This window comes from Fusarium flagelliforme (genome assembly GCF_020744385.1).
Source record: "Fusarium flagelliforme strain FIESC 12 MPI-CAGE-AA-0113 chromosome Unknown B0J16scaffold_1, whole genome shotgun sequence".
Classification (NCBI taxonomy): Eukaryota; Fungi; Ascomycota; class Sordariomycetes; order Hypocreales; family Nectriaceae; genus Fusarium; species Fusarium flagelliforme.
In genome coordinates, this window is record NW_025763503.1 from 4,471,927 (window position 1) to 4,490,431 (window position 18,505).

At 50.6% G+C, this 18,505-nt stretch overlaps 6 protein-coding genes across 6 annotated transcripts; 1 reads left to right on the top strand and 5 right to left on the bottom strand.

The window, feature by feature from the left end:
* Positions 1-634: 634 nt before the first annotated feature.
* B0J16DRAFT_27767 (fatty acid desaturase-domain-containing protein) lies at positions 635-2,827 on the bottom strand. The gene is made up of 2 exons (XM_046123814.1): positions 2,507-2,827; positions 635-2,452 (listed from the first exon to the last, which is right to left on the bottom strand). Exons 1-2 carry the CDS (start codon positions 2,737-2,739, stop codon positions 964-966), a joined length of 1,722 nt encoding a protein of 573 aa, XP_045989389.1. The 5' UTR covers positions 2,740-2,827; the 3' UTR covers positions 635-963.
* Positions 2,828-4,132: 1,305 nt separating this feature from the next.
* B0J16DRAFT_27806 (uncharacterized protein) lies at positions 4,133-6,534 on the bottom strand. The gene is made up of 5 exons (XM_046123825.1): positions 6,249-6,534; positions 6,043-6,107; positions 5,898-5,977; positions 5,107-5,811; positions 4,133-5,056 (listed from the first exon to the last, which is right to left on the bottom strand). The coding sequence occupies exons 1-5, from the start codon at positions 6,305-6,307 to the stop codon at positions 4,439-4,441; spliced, it is 1,527 nt and encodes a 508-aa protein (XP_045989390.1). The 5' UTR covers positions 6,308-6,534; the 3' UTR covers positions 4,133-4,438.
* Positions 6,535-6,888: 354 nt separating this feature from the next.
* Positions 6,889-9,802, bottom strand: B0J16DRAFT_329041 (uncharacterized protein). The gene has a single exon (XM_046126283.1). The coding sequence runs from the start codon at positions 9,768-9,770 to the stop codon at positions 7,155-7,157; it is 2,616 nt and encodes an 871-aa protein (XP_045989391.1). The 5' UTR covers positions 9,771-9,802; the 3' UTR covers positions 6,889-7,154.
* Positions 9,803-10,300: 498 nt separating this feature from the next.
* Positions 10,301-10,813, top strand: B0J16DRAFT_314076 (signal recognition particle, SRP9/SRP14 subunit; the record flags this gene model as incomplete). Its single annotated transcript, XM_046125165.1, has 3 exons — positions 10,301-10,330; positions 10,408-10,486; positions 10,536-10,813. The coding sequence occupies 3 exons, from the start codon at positions 10,301-10,303 to the stop codon at positions 10,811-10,813; spliced, it is 387 nt and encodes a 128-aa protein (XP_045989392.1).
* Positions 10,814-10,925: 112 nt separating this feature from the next.
* B0J16DRAFT_27859 (uncharacterized protein) lies at positions 10,926-11,776 on the bottom strand. The gene is made up of 2 exons (XM_046123844.1): positions 11,320-11,776; positions 10,926-11,263 (listed from the first exon to the last, which is right to left on the bottom strand). The coding sequence occupies exons 1-2, from the start codon at positions 11,676-11,678 to the stop codon at positions 11,038-11,040; spliced, it is 585 nt and encodes a 194-aa protein (XP_045989393.1). The 5' UTR covers positions 11,679-11,776; the 3' UTR covers positions 10,926-11,037.
* Positions 11,777-13,895: 2,119 nt separating this feature from the next.
* Positions 13,896-15,830, bottom strand: B0J16DRAFT_378202 (uncharacterized protein; the record flags this gene model as incomplete). Its single annotated transcript, XM_046130901.1, has 8 exons — positions 13,896-14,180; positions 14,234-14,670; positions 14,738-14,789; positions 14,845-15,012; positions 15,068-15,161; positions 15,212-15,219; positions 15,342-15,394; positions 15,455-15,830. The coding sequence occupies 8 exons, from the start codon at positions 15,828-15,830 to the stop codon at positions 13,896-13,898; spliced, it is 1,473 nt and encodes a 490-aa protein (XP_045989394.1).
* Positions 15,831-18,505: the final 2,675 nt, after the last annotated feature.

An 18,505-nucleotide genomic window follows, 5' to 3' on the forward strand; every position in this document is an offset into this window, starting at 1 on the left:
AGAGACTATATGCAGAAGAATACCAGAAACAGGCAATGTCGGCATACCCTTGCTCACATTTGGTTCCAACCTGACGATCTGGGTTCATGTCGCACTCTCGTAGCGCCGAAACACTCTCCAGTCTTGCATCTCACCAAGCCCATCCCCAGGAAACAATACCATTTTGAGAAAATGCAGATATGAGATGTCGTTCTCAAAATCTGCACGCGTCCACGAATAAACAGTTCCCATGTCCTTGGCCCCTCTTCATCATACAGGACCCCGTGCGACACATCGACGTCACTCAACTGCCACGACTGGCCCATGTGATAGGCGGCAAGCCCGGTTCATGCGCTCAATGTCGGAGCTTCAGCAAAGGTTGAGCTCATCAGAACATGGCTTGGATCTGTCCCCAAACATTTGATTGAAGCTTACTAAGACGTTGAGAACGAAAGTAATTGGACTATATTGCTGGCGTTGTCCCTAATCTGGCTATACTATTAGGAATGGGACAGAGCTCGACGCGCCAGACAGAACATGTTACCTCAACACCATTGTGATTATCCAGCCTTGAATTCGAGATGGCTCCGCAAGAAAGCCGATGCCCGCTGGTCGTACCGTAAATCGCACAAGCAAGGCACTTCTTGTTAGTCTCATCCTCAAGTCTCACAACTCCGGACTTTATGAACTTCTAGACTAAGACCTGCACATGAACTGTCTCGCACAGAATAAAGCTTGCTTCCAACCTAGGCGAAAATCACGGTTCGTAATAGTGATACATCTCGACATCTGAGACAGAATCACGATCGTTGACGGGTATGGTAGTGCGAAATCATTTCATAGACTCATCAATCTATCTAGTAAGCGATCCAGCACCAAAAGTGGTTTGATCTATTCTATGCCCAACCTTTGAAAACATCGCAAATGTAGACCGGTCAAATTATATGCGCAAAAGCACATGCCCATTTGTTCACCCTATCTTGTCTAGTGATGGGCAAGATCTCCGTTCTGGATAGATTGTTGACACTTGGCAAGAATCGCCGCCTGTCGGGACACCTCGGCCAGCCTTCCAATAACTTGCTGGTTGCCGTTGGCGAATCCGTATAGCGCGTAGGGAATGTTGACCTCGTTACAGAAGTCCTGGACGAGCTTTTGTGTAGCACGCAGGTTATGGCGGGGCACACGAGGAAAGAGATGGTGAATAACCTGGAATTGCAGACCACCATGGAAGAAATCAAGCCACTCGGGGCAGTCGATATCCATTGTCGTTCGAAGCTGTCTCTGGGGAAAAGACTCCTGAGGGCCCAGTTCGACAGTGCTCATGGCGAAGTGAGATAGCACGATCTGAACGTGGAGGGGCGATGCCGTAATATTGCTGATCATAACAAAGTAGAATCGAGTCCAGTTGTCAGGGAGCATATTGTAGACAAGGCCATAACCGAACCACGTCCAGAAGAAAACTTGTCCGATAATCTCGAGCCACCAAATAGCCAATCCAGGGCCCTTCCTTGGACCTCGACCCATGAGAAGGAAATCCCAAGAGAGGCGGTAGAGGTTGAAACGGGCAAGGGCAAGCAGCGGATAGTAGGTCCAGGCCTGAATCCTAAGCAGAACCTTGGCTACAGCATCGTAGGACATAACTCTCTCGTAGTATGTCGATCTCAGACTTCCAAGAAGGCGGTGGGAAACAGCGAAGAGAGGCATATGTTCGATATCAGGGTCATGCTCCGGGGCGTTGGTGATAACGTGGTGCACATTGTGATTTCGCTTCCACCATCCTATCGACAGACCTCCCATAAAGTCGGCAATCAGGGCTCCAATGCAAGAATCAACAAGATAGTTATGGGTGATACCCATATGGCCAGCATCATGGACGGTGAACGAGAGCTGATGCCAAAGAGCGCCCAGAAGGAAAGCGCTCAGGGCGTACCACTCATAACGCAGACAGACTGCCGAACCAACACCCAACGCAGTATATCGAAGAATCTCGATTCCATAGGCTTTATAGTTGCAGTTATAAAGCCCTGTGTCATAAACCTTTTGGTGGAGCTCACGGTATTTGGAAGCAACTCTGGCTTGTGTCCCCTTGTCGGGGGGAGGGTATTTCTCGAGATCGAGACGGATATGTTCGTGGGTAATCGTATCCAGGTAGGACATGCCATCCGTGTCGGTTTCGTCGACACTGGAAGCAGAGGATACTGAAGGCGCTCGAGCTCCATTCTTCTTCTTTTCGTCCTTTCGTTGCCGGACGCCCTCTGTAACTTCCTCGTCGAAAACCGGTGATGGGACCCGTGTTGACGGCACACTTGAATCGTGATCTTTATTCGAATCCCCCTCGGCATTGGCTTGTTCGATCTCTTTGCGTGTACGGTAGACGCCGCCTTGGATGGGAGGTAGCAGGTTTTCCCAGATACCCTCGACTCGGCCGATACGATAACGCAGTACATGCTGGCGGGTTTCGTAACAATGGAGACTATATAAACAATTAGAATTGCCCATGTTTCCCAATTGATAGAGACCAACTTACGCATCTATCTCGTCTGAGGCGTCTTTTCCAACCAGGTGAAGCATAGCTTTGTCACCACCTGGGTGGTATGGCATCCAAGCATCCATCTTGATTACCTGGTTATGAAAAATGGTGATATGCTTGCCTTCCGCAATAAGAGCTTCGACATCGTCTCGGTTCATGAGCTTTGGTGTTCTTTCGGGCGCATTACTAGCCGTGACCGGCAGGCCTGTAACGATAGAGCTATGCGCCATAGCTGTGGTTCGATCCAGGAACAAGAAACCAAAAAAAAGAATGTGTTAGGACACTGCTGCGCAACACAGCAGTTTGTTCCGGGGCTATCGAGGAAATAGAGAGCGAGAAAAAAAGGCGAGGCCCAGCTGAATAAAGAAAAGGTTTAAAAGGGGTAGATAAACATAGCAAGGACGAATCAAATGCACTTTAATTCACCGCATGTTAAAGAAAGGTACAGTTTAGTGTTTGGCAACGGATGAGTTGCGTGCTGTTTTCTAGCACGAATAGTGGTGGAGTCAGGGAATCGAGGATCCATTCTACGGAGGTTTCTTCCAAAAGGTGGCTCGATCTTCCTCTTAGTAACGGCGGGGACGCAAGGGATAGTGCGGGTCTAGGCGAGCCAAGAGTTACCCCGCCACTATGAAGAGACAGCTGCAATTCAATATAGCTCTGAACTTCGGTGGAAAGGATGACAACCCTTACATTCTTATACATCCATGGAATTGGTAATAAGAGAAGCTCACGACTAGAGGGAACGAGGGAACGAGGTGGGTTTGAATCCTCCTCAGTACATCTACCTAGGTAGGTATCTTTTCTTTGTCGTAGACTATGAACTAAAAACAGCACAGCTGAAGAATATATTAGTTGTTCCATCTGACAGGGCAAGTACCTGATCTAGAACCCCCGTGTTCAGCTAACCGCTACGGTTCCCCCTAGTCTAAAGCAGCAACGAAGATCGACAAGAAAGCAAAAGTGCCTGAGAGTTGGCCCTATTGCATTTGATCAACCATCCCATCCTCATACAAAAGTATGCATAGTGGTTCAGACGTGAATTGCCAATATAAGCCCCAACAGTCCCTGGGATCGTATTCCCTTTTGCTTACAACATATCCGAGATAGCCGTCATTTGTTCGCGCTCTCACGCTTGTTTAAGAGAACTAGGCTCCCAAACTTCGAGATGGGACCCCGGCCAAAAATGAGCTGATATCGCATGTCCTGTTCTCTAGAAACTTTCGATTGCGACACCAACCTTGCAAAGCTCCCTGTACTGCTTTGCGTGCTAGTGTGCTCTTGTATGTATGCCGGAGGAGGAACAGAGCTCTTCATATTCTCGAATTCGTATTCGAACTTCTTACTACTACAATAACTGGTCGAGGTAACCCTGGCTCTGTCTGGGTTCTCCTTTTTTCATGAGACAGACACAAGCCAGTTATCTAATTGCTTCTCATGGCATTTGTTTGACACTCTCTTAACTGGTATAAATAAGTGCTATCAGCACGGGAATGCATGCAGAGAACTCTCCAGGGTTGAGCATTCAAAGTATCAAGCACAATGTGACATAAAAATTCTATCATTGTTGACTGTTCATCCACCAAGGACTCAACTAATAACTTTCAAACGCAGGCCACGCATCTTGCCGTGTGGTTTCCATTCATCATGCTTGAACAGACAGAAATTACTACTAGTTTACACAACCCAGAGTCCGAGACGCCCCGGGCTCTATCCCGTTCGCACTATCCTTGCGAGGCCTCTTCTTGACCCTGTGTATATTTTAGGTATGTTCTCGGCGACTACAGACGCCCTTCCAAGTGTATGCATTGAAGAGTGTTTGTTCCTCGCCGCAAAGGGCACAGAAGAGACCCACTGCTACCAATCGACATATTTGAAGCTGTTGGCATGCAGCATCTTATCCAACTATCTTGACTGTTCAAGCATTGTTTAGTAGTGAATGGCCTTGGAGTGAGTGGCCATGGCAGCCTCCTTGAAGGCCTCGGCGAGAGTGGGGTGGGCGTGGCAAGTTCGGGCAATGTCCTCGCTGGAAGCACCGTACTCGAGAGCCAGGGTACCCTCAGCAATCATCTCACCAGCGTTGGGGCCGATGATGTGGACTCCGAGGAGACGGTCGGTCTCGGGGTCGGCAAGCATCTTGACCATACCCTCAGTGTCGAGGTTGGTCTTGGCTCGGGAGTTGGCGGCGAAGGGGAAGGTTCCGACTCGGTAAGGGATGTTCTGGTTCTTAAGGTCCTGCTCGCTCTGGCCGACCCAAGCGACCTCAGGGTGAGTGTACATGACGGAGGGGATAGCACCGTAGTTGACGTGGCCGTATCCCTTCTTGATGTACTCAACAGCAGCGACGGCCTCCTCCTCGGCCTTGTGGGCAAGCATAGGGCCGAAGGTGCAGTCACCAACACATCGGATGTGGGGGATCTTGGTTCGGTACTCGGAGTCGATCACGACCCGGCCACGGTCGTCAGCCTCGAGGCCAATGTTCTCGAGGCCAAGGCCAGCGGTGTAAGGTCGTCGGCCAATGGCAACGAGGACGACGTCGGACTCAATCTGGAAATTTGTCAGAATCAGTTGCACAACTCGAAGCATGGTATACGTACGGACTCGGGCTTGCCACCCTTGGCGGAGTCAACCTCAAGCTTGACCTTTTCGCCAGACTTGTCACCGCTAACAACCTTGGTGTTGAGCTTGAACTCGAGACCCTGCTTCTTGAGGATCTTCTGGGTGTTCTTGGCGATCTCGGCATCCATACCAGGGCCACCAATCTGGCCGAGGAACTCGACGATGGTAACCTTGGAGCCAAGTCGCGACCAGACGGAGGCCATTTCAAGACCAATGATACCACCACCAATGACGGTCATGGTCTCGGGGACCTCCTCGAGGGCAATAGCACCAGTGCTGGTGATGACGCGCTTCTCATCAATCTCGAGGCCAGGGAAGGGGGTAGCCTCAGATCCAGTGGCGATCAGAATGTTCTTGCCGCGGACGCTGGTCTCACCGCCCTCGTTGAGGTCGACCTTGATCTCGTGCTCGTTGACGAAAGAACCAGCACCCTTGATGTACTCAACGCCGTTCTTCTTGAAGAGGTACTCGATACCCTTGGTGAGACCGGAGACGGAGGTCTCTTTGGCCTTCATGAAGTTGGCGAGGTTAAGCTTGACATCGCCGACCTCGATACCGCGGTTCTTGGTGTCGTGGAGAATCTGGTGGTAGAGATGCGAGTTGTTGAGGAGAGACTTTGAGGGAATGCAGCCGACGTTCAGGCAGGTACCACCGAGAGAGCCACGCTTCTCAATGCAGGTAACCTATATTCGTGAAAGATATTGTCAGTTATTGCTCTCCTCTCATGCACCCCCCAAATTTGAAATTCGAGATCAACAGTGAAACCAACCTTCATGCCCTCTTGTCCAGCCTTGATAGCAGCGACGTAGCCAGCAACGCCACCACCGATAACGACAAGGTCCTTCTCCTCTGCAAGAAATTCCGGTCAGCGGGTTGTTCGGGGTCGTGCTCCGATGAGCTCGGAGGTAACATACCAGCCTCAGAGGCATATCCGCGGCTGAATCGCGACAGAGAAGGGGTAGAGACGACGCTGGGAAGCCTAGTGAACAAGAAAAAAGCGTGTTAGTTGACGAGCCTTTTTTTTTCGTCGATGACGGACTTGGCCCAACAGAAAGAAGCAGGTTTGATATAAACCACGTCCTTGGACCAAACGTCGCAGAGCGCATTGCAATAAACTTACGTAGACCTCTGGAAAGCAGGGCGAGCAATGGCTCGTGATATTAAGCGACTGGAAAGCATGATGCGGGTTGTGTGGAAGTGCAATTGGGGACGGACAGATTGTGGAGAGAGGAAGGGGGAGGACGAGGTAGAAAAAGTCGACGAGAGGCAAGGGTGAGTGAGGTTGAGGTTGAGGCGTTACGTTACCGCAACAAAGCTCGCCCGTCTCAAGACTAAAATAAAAGCACAGGGCAATATCCAGTGAACCACAGCACGGAGGCAGTATCTCGCAGGGCCTTTCGGCAAAGACCCCGTACTGTAAGCCGGGCTCGTCAGGTAATTTTTTTCCTGAGGGTCACCCAATGCCTCGACACGATTGGCTTTCATCTCGGTGAGGGAGCCACAATCAACCTCCAGACACGGTAGCGGCAGGCCTTCACCTCCGCAGCGCGTGCCCTGTAAAGCTTTTGCTAGGCGTTACAAGGAACCCGCCGCCTGGACTTATATTTCCGGCTATCGAATCGCAAACCGCCATTTACCCAACTTCTGGAACTATTCCCTGGTATGGTTCACGATTCACACTACCTAGGTAGCTTATGCCTGGCAATTCGGGCATTTTGTCCCAACCAACGCCGAAACACTTCTCCCCAACGATAGGCTGTCCCGCCTCATACAACCCCGAGATCCCGGCCTGTCCCGTTCCTACCCGGCCACGGACGTCAATTGCCTTCGGGTTACCGACGTCACGATAGACAGGTAGAGCCGCCTACGGAACAAGTCACCGACTCATTGAGATGATTGAATACAGAACATAGCCGTGATGGATTCACGATAGAAATTGCTCGAGGGGACCGATAGTATTATTTTCCTGGCATATCTATGACTCTTGCCCATCGTAAATATATATGACCCAGCTAAAATTCCTCCCCTAGATCTCTATTGCTGTAGGTCGCACGATAATCTGCGCCTTCTCGATAACCCCTTCGAGCTTCTTCAACTCTTTAGCACTAATCAACTTTGTCTTCCGGATCTTCTTTCGCAACATCCAATGGATTCCGGCAGCTAGGCCTGGTAGATCTCGGGCTGCTCCAAAGATCTTCTCCAGCTTGATGTCTTCCTCGGGTTCCTTCTTCTTGCTGCGGCATTCCTTCATGAGAGCGATGATGAATAGTTGCACAAACGTCGATGCCCAGTGGTTTGTCTCTGGAAGTTCTAGGGGTTTGAGGATGGCGATGTTCAAGGTTCCATCAGCAACAAGGTCCGCGTAGAATTTGGCCACGTTAGTTATGCGCCTCTCGTCTTTCATACGCTCAGCATCAGCTGTTTCATCCTCCTCAGGGGCCTCTCCAAACATGGACTCTCCAAGACTCCTGAAGATCTTCCACAACCGATCCTGGATGGCGAATCGGATCCTGCTATTGAGCATGCAGGCCTTCCCACCTACAAGAGCATAGTAGGGATTGTACTGCATCTCGCTGCCCGCGCACTGAACCAACACAGTGGCAAGGGCTAATTGGTCATCCTTCTTGAGCTTTAGATTGACAAATTGCCTGTAGGCATGTTCGAAATTTGATGCAGTCATCAGAGCTGTGAAGATGGCAATCTGTGCTGTTCCGTTCAGACCTTGGGCACGTGCCTTCTTCGGGTAGTCAGGCAACACGATATCCATATCTTCATGATCACTCATCTCAGTATCGGATGTGCGCCCTTTCTTACTCTTGTCCATCAGGGTACTCGGTACACTGGCACTTGGCAACCACCATTGGCCTCGTGTTTCGGCTTCCTCAATGTCTACCAAGCCCACGGCCAAGGGGGAAAGACCGTTCAACCGGCGTGCCTGAGACTTGAGTTCAACAAGTCGCTTCTTCATACGCTGCACATGCTCTGAGACGACTGTGAAGTCCAGGCCCTTAGCTTTGCGCTTGCCCTTTGTAAGGTCCGTGATGGTCTCAACGATGAATTTCGTACGAGCAGAGATGTTATTGAAACCGGCCTTTGCGACAGACTGGTTAAGAACGCCAGCAACGTGCTTCAACGTTCGCTCGTCGTCTTGCTTCAGCATTCGACCAGCCATACGGCAAATTCGCAGAAGAAGTTCCACGTTGATCTCGTTGAGATCGCTAAGAAGCTTCTCCATGTAGTCAAAGATGATCTTGCAAGTGACGACTTCAAACACGTAAAGCTGTGTTAGAAGCGTCAGGATGTTCGAAGCTTCCTTTTGAATTGCTGACTCGGCACTGAGCTCCTTACTGGCCTGCTCATAATGACCCTTAAAGTCTTCCACGATACGGCGAATCAAGACTGTGCCGAAACTTGATCCGACTAGTCGGTAGGTAGCAGCCGCAAAACCACCAGTGAGTACGAAGAATTGGTCGGGAAGAGTTTCTGGCTTGGAAATCTGTGCCATGATCGCGTCTGTAATGATATCTGATACATCACCACGGGCGTTATTCTGGTACAGTTCTTCGACGGACTTGACAATGGACAGGATGTTCGCATCTGTAAGACGATTGATTAAACCCTGCACCTGTTTTCGTAGTCGACTTTTGCGTTCATCATCTGAGCTTGCAGCTCTTCGTAGTGAGGGAGGCACATATTTTGCAACAGCGACGCCGCTAGTAGGAGCCACATATGGGTTCTCTCTTTGTCGTGGTTCGGCTGGTCTGTCATCTCCAGCATCGTCATCGTCGAAACCACCAAATGATTCGCCGTCGTCAAAGTCACCACCATCATCGTCGTCCTCATCCATTAAGTCCAGGTCATCGTCTTCATCGCCGGAATCTTCGTTCATATCCAGATCATCACCCTTAAGACCCTTGGCTCGGCTTGGAGGTTCCGCAGTCTTTCTTCGCTTCGATGCTAGCCATTCGTCGTATTCGCTCTTCCTCTTTTTGTTGTCATTGTCGTTGTCGCTCAAATCTTCTTCGCCGCTGAGGTCGCCTAACAGATCGCCCAGGCCGTCCTCCTTGAAAGATTGGGGCAGTGATTTCCGCCCCTTCTTAATGCCCAGCTTCCGTTCGAAAGCTTCAATTTCAGCATCGTCTTGATTAAGTCTTTCTTGCACAGCTTTTGAAACGCCCTTCTTGGCGTTCTTGTTTTGAGACTTGGTTTCCGTTTCACTCTCGTCGTCTTCGTCTTCCTCATCTTCGTCCATAGAATCATCTAGGTCCTCGTCCTCGTCCTCGTCCTCATCTTCATCCTCATCTAACGACATATCTCCAAGGTCTTCGTCTTCATCGTCTTCATCGTCTTCATCGTCTTCATCCTCGCTGACTTGCTTAGACTTTGGCTGGGGTTTGTTATTCTGTGGCTTCCTTTGTGGACCAGTAGGCTTTTTTTGAGTATGATGTGTTGGTTGTGGTCGCTGCTGGGTTGGTCTTGTGTATACATGAGATTTCTTCTGCACTCGCTGTGCCTTTCGTTGCTCTTTTCGAGAAAGCTGATGACTAGACTTTGGTCGTCCGTTTCTTTGAGGTTTAGGCTCTGGAACATCGAGGCCCATGCGCTTATATAGCTTCTGCTGAAGCTCTAAGGTAGACGCCATTGTGTTTATGAGATGCGCGAATGAACAAGCACTCTTGTTGCGCTTGGAGCAGAATCTGTAGGTGAAAATGGAATTTTAAGCAGCGATCCGCTTGATGTTTGACAGCACTTATTCCTAATCCAGAAGGCGGTCAAAGAGAGGTTTTGCGACTTTAACGATATCTTCACAGTGAGCTGTCGCAAATCAGAAAAAGGGAGCTTGGTGAAGTTCTGGAAGAGTTCCGAAGAGGTTTTTCGATCTAAATTGCCTCGAATTTGCTTTTGCTGTCGCTATCAAATGTTGAAAAGATATTTCAGAAACAAAGATTTGACCGGCAGAAAATCAGCACACTTTAGTAGGCTCAATCGGAAGCACAGTCACTGAAGACTCACCGCCTGTCGAATTAGAGTTAGCGTTGGGCCAAAGCCATGCCACACATGAGCCACTCGATGTGATGGCGGGGCACAAGTCGCTTTAATGTCTGGATCCCACTCAACACTCATCTCTCGATATACATCAGCTTTAGCAGTAGCTAATATCTCAACATCACTATGGCCGAAGCTCATATGAGCCACGACGAAGTATGTACTCTTTCCTATATGCGTCTAACAAGATCGCAAAGTGTCTTCAAAAGAGTGTGCTATTGACATCATGCCAGTTCTTCGCCAAGTTGGGTGAGCTGTTCAATCACCGCAAAGGCAGCGATCATGGTTCAGTCTACCTGAGCCAAAAACGACGTACGTGGAACTCTTGCCATGCTGGCTATCTCTGCTAATACTGTTCCAGTCACATACGGTCAAGACATTCCCAAGCCCTCAGAAGAGGAACCTTCACCAGATCTCAACCCTGGCAAGCCTCTACCCCTCATTATCAGGGCGTCAAACGGCAAGGGCAAGAGAGACCGTTCCGGAAAGGTCAAGCTGTCCACAGTCGTGAACCCTGATGACCTGGAAGCATTCTACGTGCGGTATGCCGACGTTTGCAAGACAGGCATGACAGCCCTGAAGCCAAGAGACAGGAGCAAGAAGAAGGCCAAGGCCAAGAAGAAGAAGGCTGCAGCATGATCGAATTTCACGGTTGTTTATTTTCGCATTTTTAAGATTCAGGTTATATCATCGATTAATGAATTATCATCCTACACGATGTCCTATCTGACCACCAAACCGCCCTGACTACCAATTATTAATACATAAAAAAGATAAACAAAATAGAGCAGGGACTCTCTCGGTTATTTTGAAAGTGTGCGTATTAAGCTGTTGTGCTGATTGCGGAAAAGGGGGTCAAGCCTTTAGCAGACCTTGCCGGTGTTGAGCTGTCCTCGGAAAGCACCAGGGACAGCAAGGCTGGAGTGGGAGTCGGCAAAGAACTGGGCAGGGTTCTTCTCGATCTCGGCAACCTTGAAGCCAACGCCGGTGTCCTCACCGTCCACAATGACACCAGTGAGGAAGGGTCCCTGGAGGCAGCCGACAGCGTTGCGGCTCTTCTCGTCGCCAACGGGGTTAGGGAAGGCAATGCTGATTTGGAGTTAGCTTGTGTATCATCGCATGCTTCTCCGACTATTGAGACTTACCGAGGAGGTCCGGACTTGCCCTTGGGAGCCTCGTGGATGTGAGTGGCAGTGTTGGCGGGAGACTGGAAATCTCCACGGAAGCCGTAGAGGGTGATGTTGTAGCAGATGATGTCCTCGTGGGAGTTGATGCCGAACTTGAAGAGACCCTTGCTTCCCTTGAGTCCGCCAGTGAACTCGTTGTCGGAGTTGACAACTTGGTCAGGAGTAGCATGGACTTCCCAGGTAGAAGTGAAAGTGAAGGGAACACCGCTGCTCTTGGGCTTGAGAAGGCCAAGGACGCGCTTCTCGTGCTCCATGTCAGGAGTAGGAGAGGCAGCAGCAAGGGTGCTGAGAGCGACGGCGACGAGAGAGAACTTCATATTTGCTTTGGAGTAAAGTTATGAAAGAATGGATGTTTGATAGTGTAGTAGAGTGTAGTGTAGAATTGATGTGAGAGTTGATGCTGATGCTGCTGTCGGTAATAATAGAAAGTGACCAGCAGCCACGTCTTTTATAGATATATCAAAGTCAAGACATCTTGACAACTCACTGGTACGGTCTATACAACGTCATCATACCAATCTTCCAGAGTATCGTGAAGCCCCTGTCGAGCATCTAACTAGTCGACGGTAACATCCACCAAAGATTTGTACTAGCAATGCCGCCAAGTTGGATAGTTGGGTGTGCAAGATGCATCAGTGTAATCAAACAATGTAGGGGGATGCACCTCAAGCATTCGTTCACCCGCAAACAAAATACGGGCCAAGCTGTGAATTGGCAGAGTGTTCCTAAGTGACTCTGCTTGCAATGCTAACTAGGTTGACTCACCAAGCACTTTGGTGTTGAGCTAACATATCTCACAGCCACACGGCACACGGCGCCAAGATTTTAGGATGTACCAAACACCAAGTTGAGAATCTTAAAAAGTAGGCTACTAGTCTGAGATGTGTGTCTTCATTCGTGGACAATGTGCTATTGTGGACATAGTTTCCAGGTCATGTTGAATCGAGTCGATATTGGCGATAACATCAATCGTCAGCCGAGCACTCGCCCTTGCGCGATACCCCATCTTCCAAGATGCTAAGACTACTTCAGGTACTCAATGTTCTACTTTTGGAAGACAGACAATTCGCCAAGAGTACTTGGCGACAAGAAGGAGGGGATCTACAAATGCGCCAACTGCGGGCACAGCCCGGCACAGGGTGATCAGCAAGACAAGCTTATTTCGAAGCTTAAATGGAGCCACATATCATTGGCTCATCTGAGTCAAAGGGTAATTGTACGATGCTGTGAGGAAAGTTCCTCACAGCTACCCCAATATGGCATTGGGCAAGGGAGCTCAGTCCTCTGCGGAGGAATGACTACCAGCTTGGCACATGTCGATCAAAGAGGTCCTTAGAGACGGCAAGTTGGACATCCGGCTTGGTACTCATCCACATCCCTCAAAATCAATGGCCACGAGCTTTACACCTCGTATGAGACAAGCCCTCAGGTTTATCAGAACTTACAAAGCAATCCTCCTGGAAATGTTTCGCCGAAGACTATCGGACCTCTTTGTTTCTCTGGACCGCTTCACTCTTGTCCTTTGCGCACGTTTTCCTCGGCACTGCGGATCACGATCAAGGCGGAGTCCGCTGCCCAAGACATATCACCTTATTCCCAGGCCTACGAGTGGGTTGAGACTGACAGTCTTACTTGCCATGTCAAAACCATTCTGTGGGACTGGTGATTGCTAAGTCAACGTCAATGAATCAACAGCAAAGGTGGGTTGCGGTTCAGGGTGAGCTTTTGTCACCATCATGTTTCTATCCCACAGCACATCATACATAGCTTCAAGGTACATGGCGGCCCGGTCTGCGGACGCTCCATTCGTCCATAGCGAACGAGCTCGCCATAAATCTCAACACCATGGCCCTACTAGTCATTCTTCGGAACTTGCGACAATATCAAGCCCAGATTACTCCCGAACGCCGGCATTCACCTTTCAATCATAAAGTCCTTTACCTTCACTGACAGCCAGCGAGCTGACTGTGTCGACGCAAGTTGCCAGCACGCATGCATGTCCGTACGAATCCTACGCTCTTCCCCTTCACCAAGACCACCTGCCATCATTCTTCTTAAAAACCTTCGGATGATTACTCGAGATACATTCTAAGTAGAGCCATGCAGTCTCCTATGAGGCTGCTAGCTCGAGCAGTCGTCCCTTCCTTCATTGACACAATGAGCAACCTTGTTCTTAAAACCGCTCGCTATTGTCGAGGCGCTGGAGGTGGGACAAGTCGGTACTGTTTGGTAAGCCCATAGTAAGATCCCTGTCGCCACAACTTCCTCGCCATATTAGAGGATAAAGCGTCGATACATCCCTGATGATGAATTCGACCGCATACCCGTACGTCAAGATTCCGCCGTTGATATCCTCCAGCTTTTTGCTGCTCATGTGTAAAACGAAAATTGCCAGAAAAGAAACAAGCCGATATAAAAGGAAAAGATGCGAAGAGCGAAAAGAAAAGGCGCCTCCACCGACAAAAAGTTGACCATGACCGTAACGGAACGTTGCTGCATAAAACCCAAGTTCAGTGTCCATGATCATCCTTCTCTTACATGATCTGATCCTGAGTCAGACCTCCATGAGGATCTGTGTCCATGACGTCGTTTCCGCCCTGGTTAAGATACTTGACGAAGCTCAGGTTGAGAGGGCGACCGCCGTATTGGTAACCCTGGAACTTGGTGATGGCAGTCTCAGCGTTGTCGGCTGAGTCGAAGCGAACAACACCAGTGCCACGAGAGCGACCGCTGGGCTCGTATTGGATCTCCGCTTGCTCGACCTTTCCGATGGTGGTGAAGAGCTCAACCAAGTCATCGTTGCTGGTGGACCAGGGCAGCTATATATCAGGTTAGTAGTGAGTCTATTGGATAACAGGGGGGTAAGTCTTACGTTGCGAACATAGATGATCTCGCTTCTATCGCCGCCGGCAGTAGCGTAGTCAGTGAAGGGGTTAGGAGGGACGGAGCTGGCAGGAGGCTCAAAGCCGGGTCCGCCAGGGGCACCTCCGCCAAATCCTCCACGGCCGAAGCCACCACCAAAGCCACCACGTCCGCCGCCGAAACCGCCGCGACCACCAAATCCTCCACCAAATCCTCCGCGCATGCCACCACCGTAGCCGCCTCGGCCACCGAAGCCCATACCAGGTCCACTACTGGCGTAGCGGTCCTCACGAACCTCGATAACGCGGCCTTGCCAATCGTAGCCATTAAACTGCGAGATGGCATTGCGGGCATCGTCGGGGTTCTCGAAGACGACGATACCGGATCCCTTAGGACGACCATCGGGTCCGATATGAACGTCGGCTCGAATAACAGCGCCGTTTCGGGCTAAGTAACGGTTAGATTCCAACCCCACGGGATCATGGGTTCGAAAGAGGGCGAAAATAATACATACCAGCTTGACGGAACAAGTCCTTCAGGTCCTGCCAGCCTACGTTGAAAGGAAGCTACTGCATGTCAACACTTATCCATCACGTATACACAAACCGGGGTTGAACAAACGTTGGCCACATAGATCTGACGGCCGGCACCGGCGCCACCACCAGCACCACCACCGGGGGCACCACCGCCATATCCAGGGTTGAAATGACCGGGCATACCACCGCCGCCGCCGAAGCCGCCACGGTTTCCGCCAGTGGCTCCGATAAACCGAGGCTCAGCCTCACGGTCCTTGTATCTCTGTTAGCTTGATGGCCATGTTTAGTATGAAGTCGTTACTACTTACTTCACGCACGTAGACTAGGCGACCCATGAGGTTCTGGTTGCTCAGTTGGGCAACAGCCGCTTGGGCTTGCTCCCGTGTAGCATATTCCACAATTCTATACAGCTGTTAGTCAGGTCCATGGAGAATGAAAGGAAGTTGACTTACCCGCATCCCTACAATTAACCCAGGACAACGTCCCACCCGTCAACCCAACCATCCACAAAAGCTAGAGGGAATGAAGAACCACAAAAGAAAACCTGCCAAGGGAAAAGAAAAATCATGCGATGAAGCCCACCTTCGACATTCCATTGGGAAGCAAGAGCACGTCGGCAAAGAGCACCTCTCCAGCTATACCATTTCGTCAGTCCCATGTATTCCACCTGCGTTCCGCGGCGTTGAAAGCCTCACCCTGTCTCATGAAGTCCTTGAGATGGTGCCACTTGACATCGTACGAGAGGTTACCGACGTAGACTCGGCGGTCCTGTTGGGACGATTCGCGGATGTTGTTCATCATTTGTTCTCGAGCGACGACTCGCTCTTCGTAAGATCGGTGAGGGGCCTGTCCTCCGTATCCTGCACTTGGTCCTCCACCTGGTGCGCCTGTGCTAGTCATGGGCGAGCGATCACGGTTTCGTCGATAGTCGTCCCGGCTTCCTGATCGGCTGCGGGGGGAATAGGAGCGGCGTCGATGTGATCGTTCGGGGGATCTGGAGCGTCTGCGAGGAGATCGTGACCTCTCACGCTGGAGGTTGTTAGCTGGGCGAAGTACGAGTGAGGTTGCCATGGCGAAAGCTTGATTTCGTGAAATGAAAACGCCGACGCTGTGCAGAAAGAGGGGATTATGAATTGAGATTGCGGGTAGAATCCAGGTTGCGCGCGCGGATGAAGCTGATTCACTGCCCCTCCTAGGCTGCTGCCACTTCCAACGCAGTGCTCGTTTGTAAATCAGGCAGTGGCGAATAGTGGCAGCATTTCTTAGCGACTGCCCAAGGCACTGAGAATAATAGGAAGTTACAACCCAAGCGCGCCGTGACGGCCGATTTCGGATGAATGGAGCTACCGAGAGCTCCTTCCAAATATTCAAGTTGCGCTCAGTGTCCCTACGAACAAAGCGGGGAGGAGCAGAGGCCGCAACACGATCTGGCGCGGGGAAGCGTACAAGCTCGGCATGGCGAGAGTAATTGCGCAGCAACAAGGCAACTTCAACAGGCAGGTGCGGTTGAATAATGAGGTTGGGGAAGCTAGGAATGAATTAAAGTTTACTTACTGGTCGATAAGTATCACCGGTATCAGCTATAGACAGGTGAGCTTCAAAACCGAAAACGTCAAGAAAGAGCAGAAACTCTGCGAAAGATGCGCAATAAGGAAAAAGGGTGAGAGAGAGAAAGAGTGTTTGAAATAGCAGGGAGTCAGGGTAGCTTGGTCGAGGTAGGCAGAGAGGTCAACCTCTCTAGTGGAGGGGTGGTGGGAGCCGGGTGGACCTTGGCGGGAGATGCAGGTAAGGGGGCTCGATAATGCAATGCGATGAATGGATGGGGAAGGACGACGCGAGAAAGAAGAGACGGCTGGAAGGGTTCTGCTGGAGTGGATTGGGGAACTTCCGAGACTGCATCAAGCAAGAGGTGGTATCACATTGATTGATGAAGACACTCCAAGGAGTGGGATCGCATGCGCAGATACAACAACAATGCAAGACACAGCAGCAGCAGGCAGGCTCAAGATCTGTTGTACTCAGGCTCTGGAAATCAAGAGGCTCAGATCATGAGTTGGGTTGGGCCCAATAAGGCTCGGGAAGAGATGGATGGGTTGGGGCATGGTAACTACAGGCAGAGTCGCCGAGCCTCGAGGAGCCATCAAGGACGACAATGGATACTGCACAAGGTCAAGACGACAAAAGACCGGCACGCACCGCACGTTGCCTCGCAGGCGCGCGAGCGTACGGCTAGCCATCGTAGTATACCTCAGGAGCAGCAATCGCTGTTCGCCCACGACAGGAGAGCAAGATAAGAGGTTTCAAGCAAAAGATATCAACAACATACCCATTGTGACTGCGGTTTAATAGACGCGTGTGTAGTACGTCTGTCTGTCTGTCTGTTCTGTCTTTCTGGATGTACAGAAAGAAAAGTCCCTTTTGGATGGGGTGGGTGTCCTTGTCGCGTAATAAGGTAGGTTGGTAGGTAAGTTGGTTGGTATTGTGAGTGACGAGTGACGGGTGCGAGTTCGGACAGCAGACGAACGAACTGGCGCGACCAGTTTCTAGGAAGGGTAGGTCGCGGAGGGGAGCGGAGACGGGCCGTAGGTGTCCACGTTTCGCGGTGGGATATTAGAAGGGCGAGCGATCGATGAGCGGAAGATAGGTAACTATGGGGGTGACGAATGCGTAGGTACAGTAGTCAAGGTACAGTACTCTAGGCTAATAAGGTGCCTGGACAGCAAGGCCTAAAACAAGACAAGCCGCTGCGATGCGATGCGATTAAAGCAAGCAAGCACTTGTATCCGTATGCAGGCCACGAATTAATCACACAGTCCAGTTGCGCGGGCTTGGCTTGGCTGGCTGACTGGGCTGGGCTGAAAAGGGTCTCGGCGTGCGGCGTGGTGGTACGGTACCAGATACCAGCTTCTGGGAATGGGATGGTCAGGTTGACTACTTTTTTCTTTCGCCAGGGACGGGGAGAGTGTCGGGTTCTGGCGCTTCCAAGGGGGTTTGAGGAGACGACAGCGATAGGAAAACGATGGTCGAAGGATGGCAATTGTGGCTTCCGATGTCTGTGGCTCTTTAGTGCTGACTTTCAAGGTTCTCTCACTCCCTCTTCATGTGTCGTAAAAAGAAAAGAACGCGTTGGGCGAGAGATGAGGAAGAACCAGGCGACGAATGAGGACACGAGACGGGGGTTGGAACCAGGGACACGGGGGCTTGATGGGATCCACTCTGAAGCTTACCGGACATGAGCATGATAACACGAGGTGCCATGAAAGTTACGTTACCAGCCTGTTGTATACGGTACAGCCCACAATGTTAAGAACAAGACTGCTGTAGCTTTGATATTGGCTTCTGAAATGCAGACACCTGTCGAACTGTAACCTTAATACTACAGAGGCCACTCTGCACACGCGCTTACTGGACAGGGTACAATGGCCTCAGGTATCATGGTCTGCTTCCCAATGGTATCAGAGCTTCATGGAAGGAAGGTGCAGTTTGCACTTTACGCAGCGCTACAGTTCCCTTCCCGTTGGATCACGGGCTCTTGCCTTAGCCAGGAAAGTGAAAATGATCATGTCTCGGTACTTAGTTTTGCAGCCTAAATTATACGGAACTGGTCTCTTGTTCTATGCCCTATTATTGAAGGTTCAGACCTCAGTTTCACACTTAACTTTATGTTGGTTCAATGATCAATCATCAATCAGCTCTGCAGGGTGCTGGAAACGGCTTGATAGTGCATACGCATATAACTGCTGATA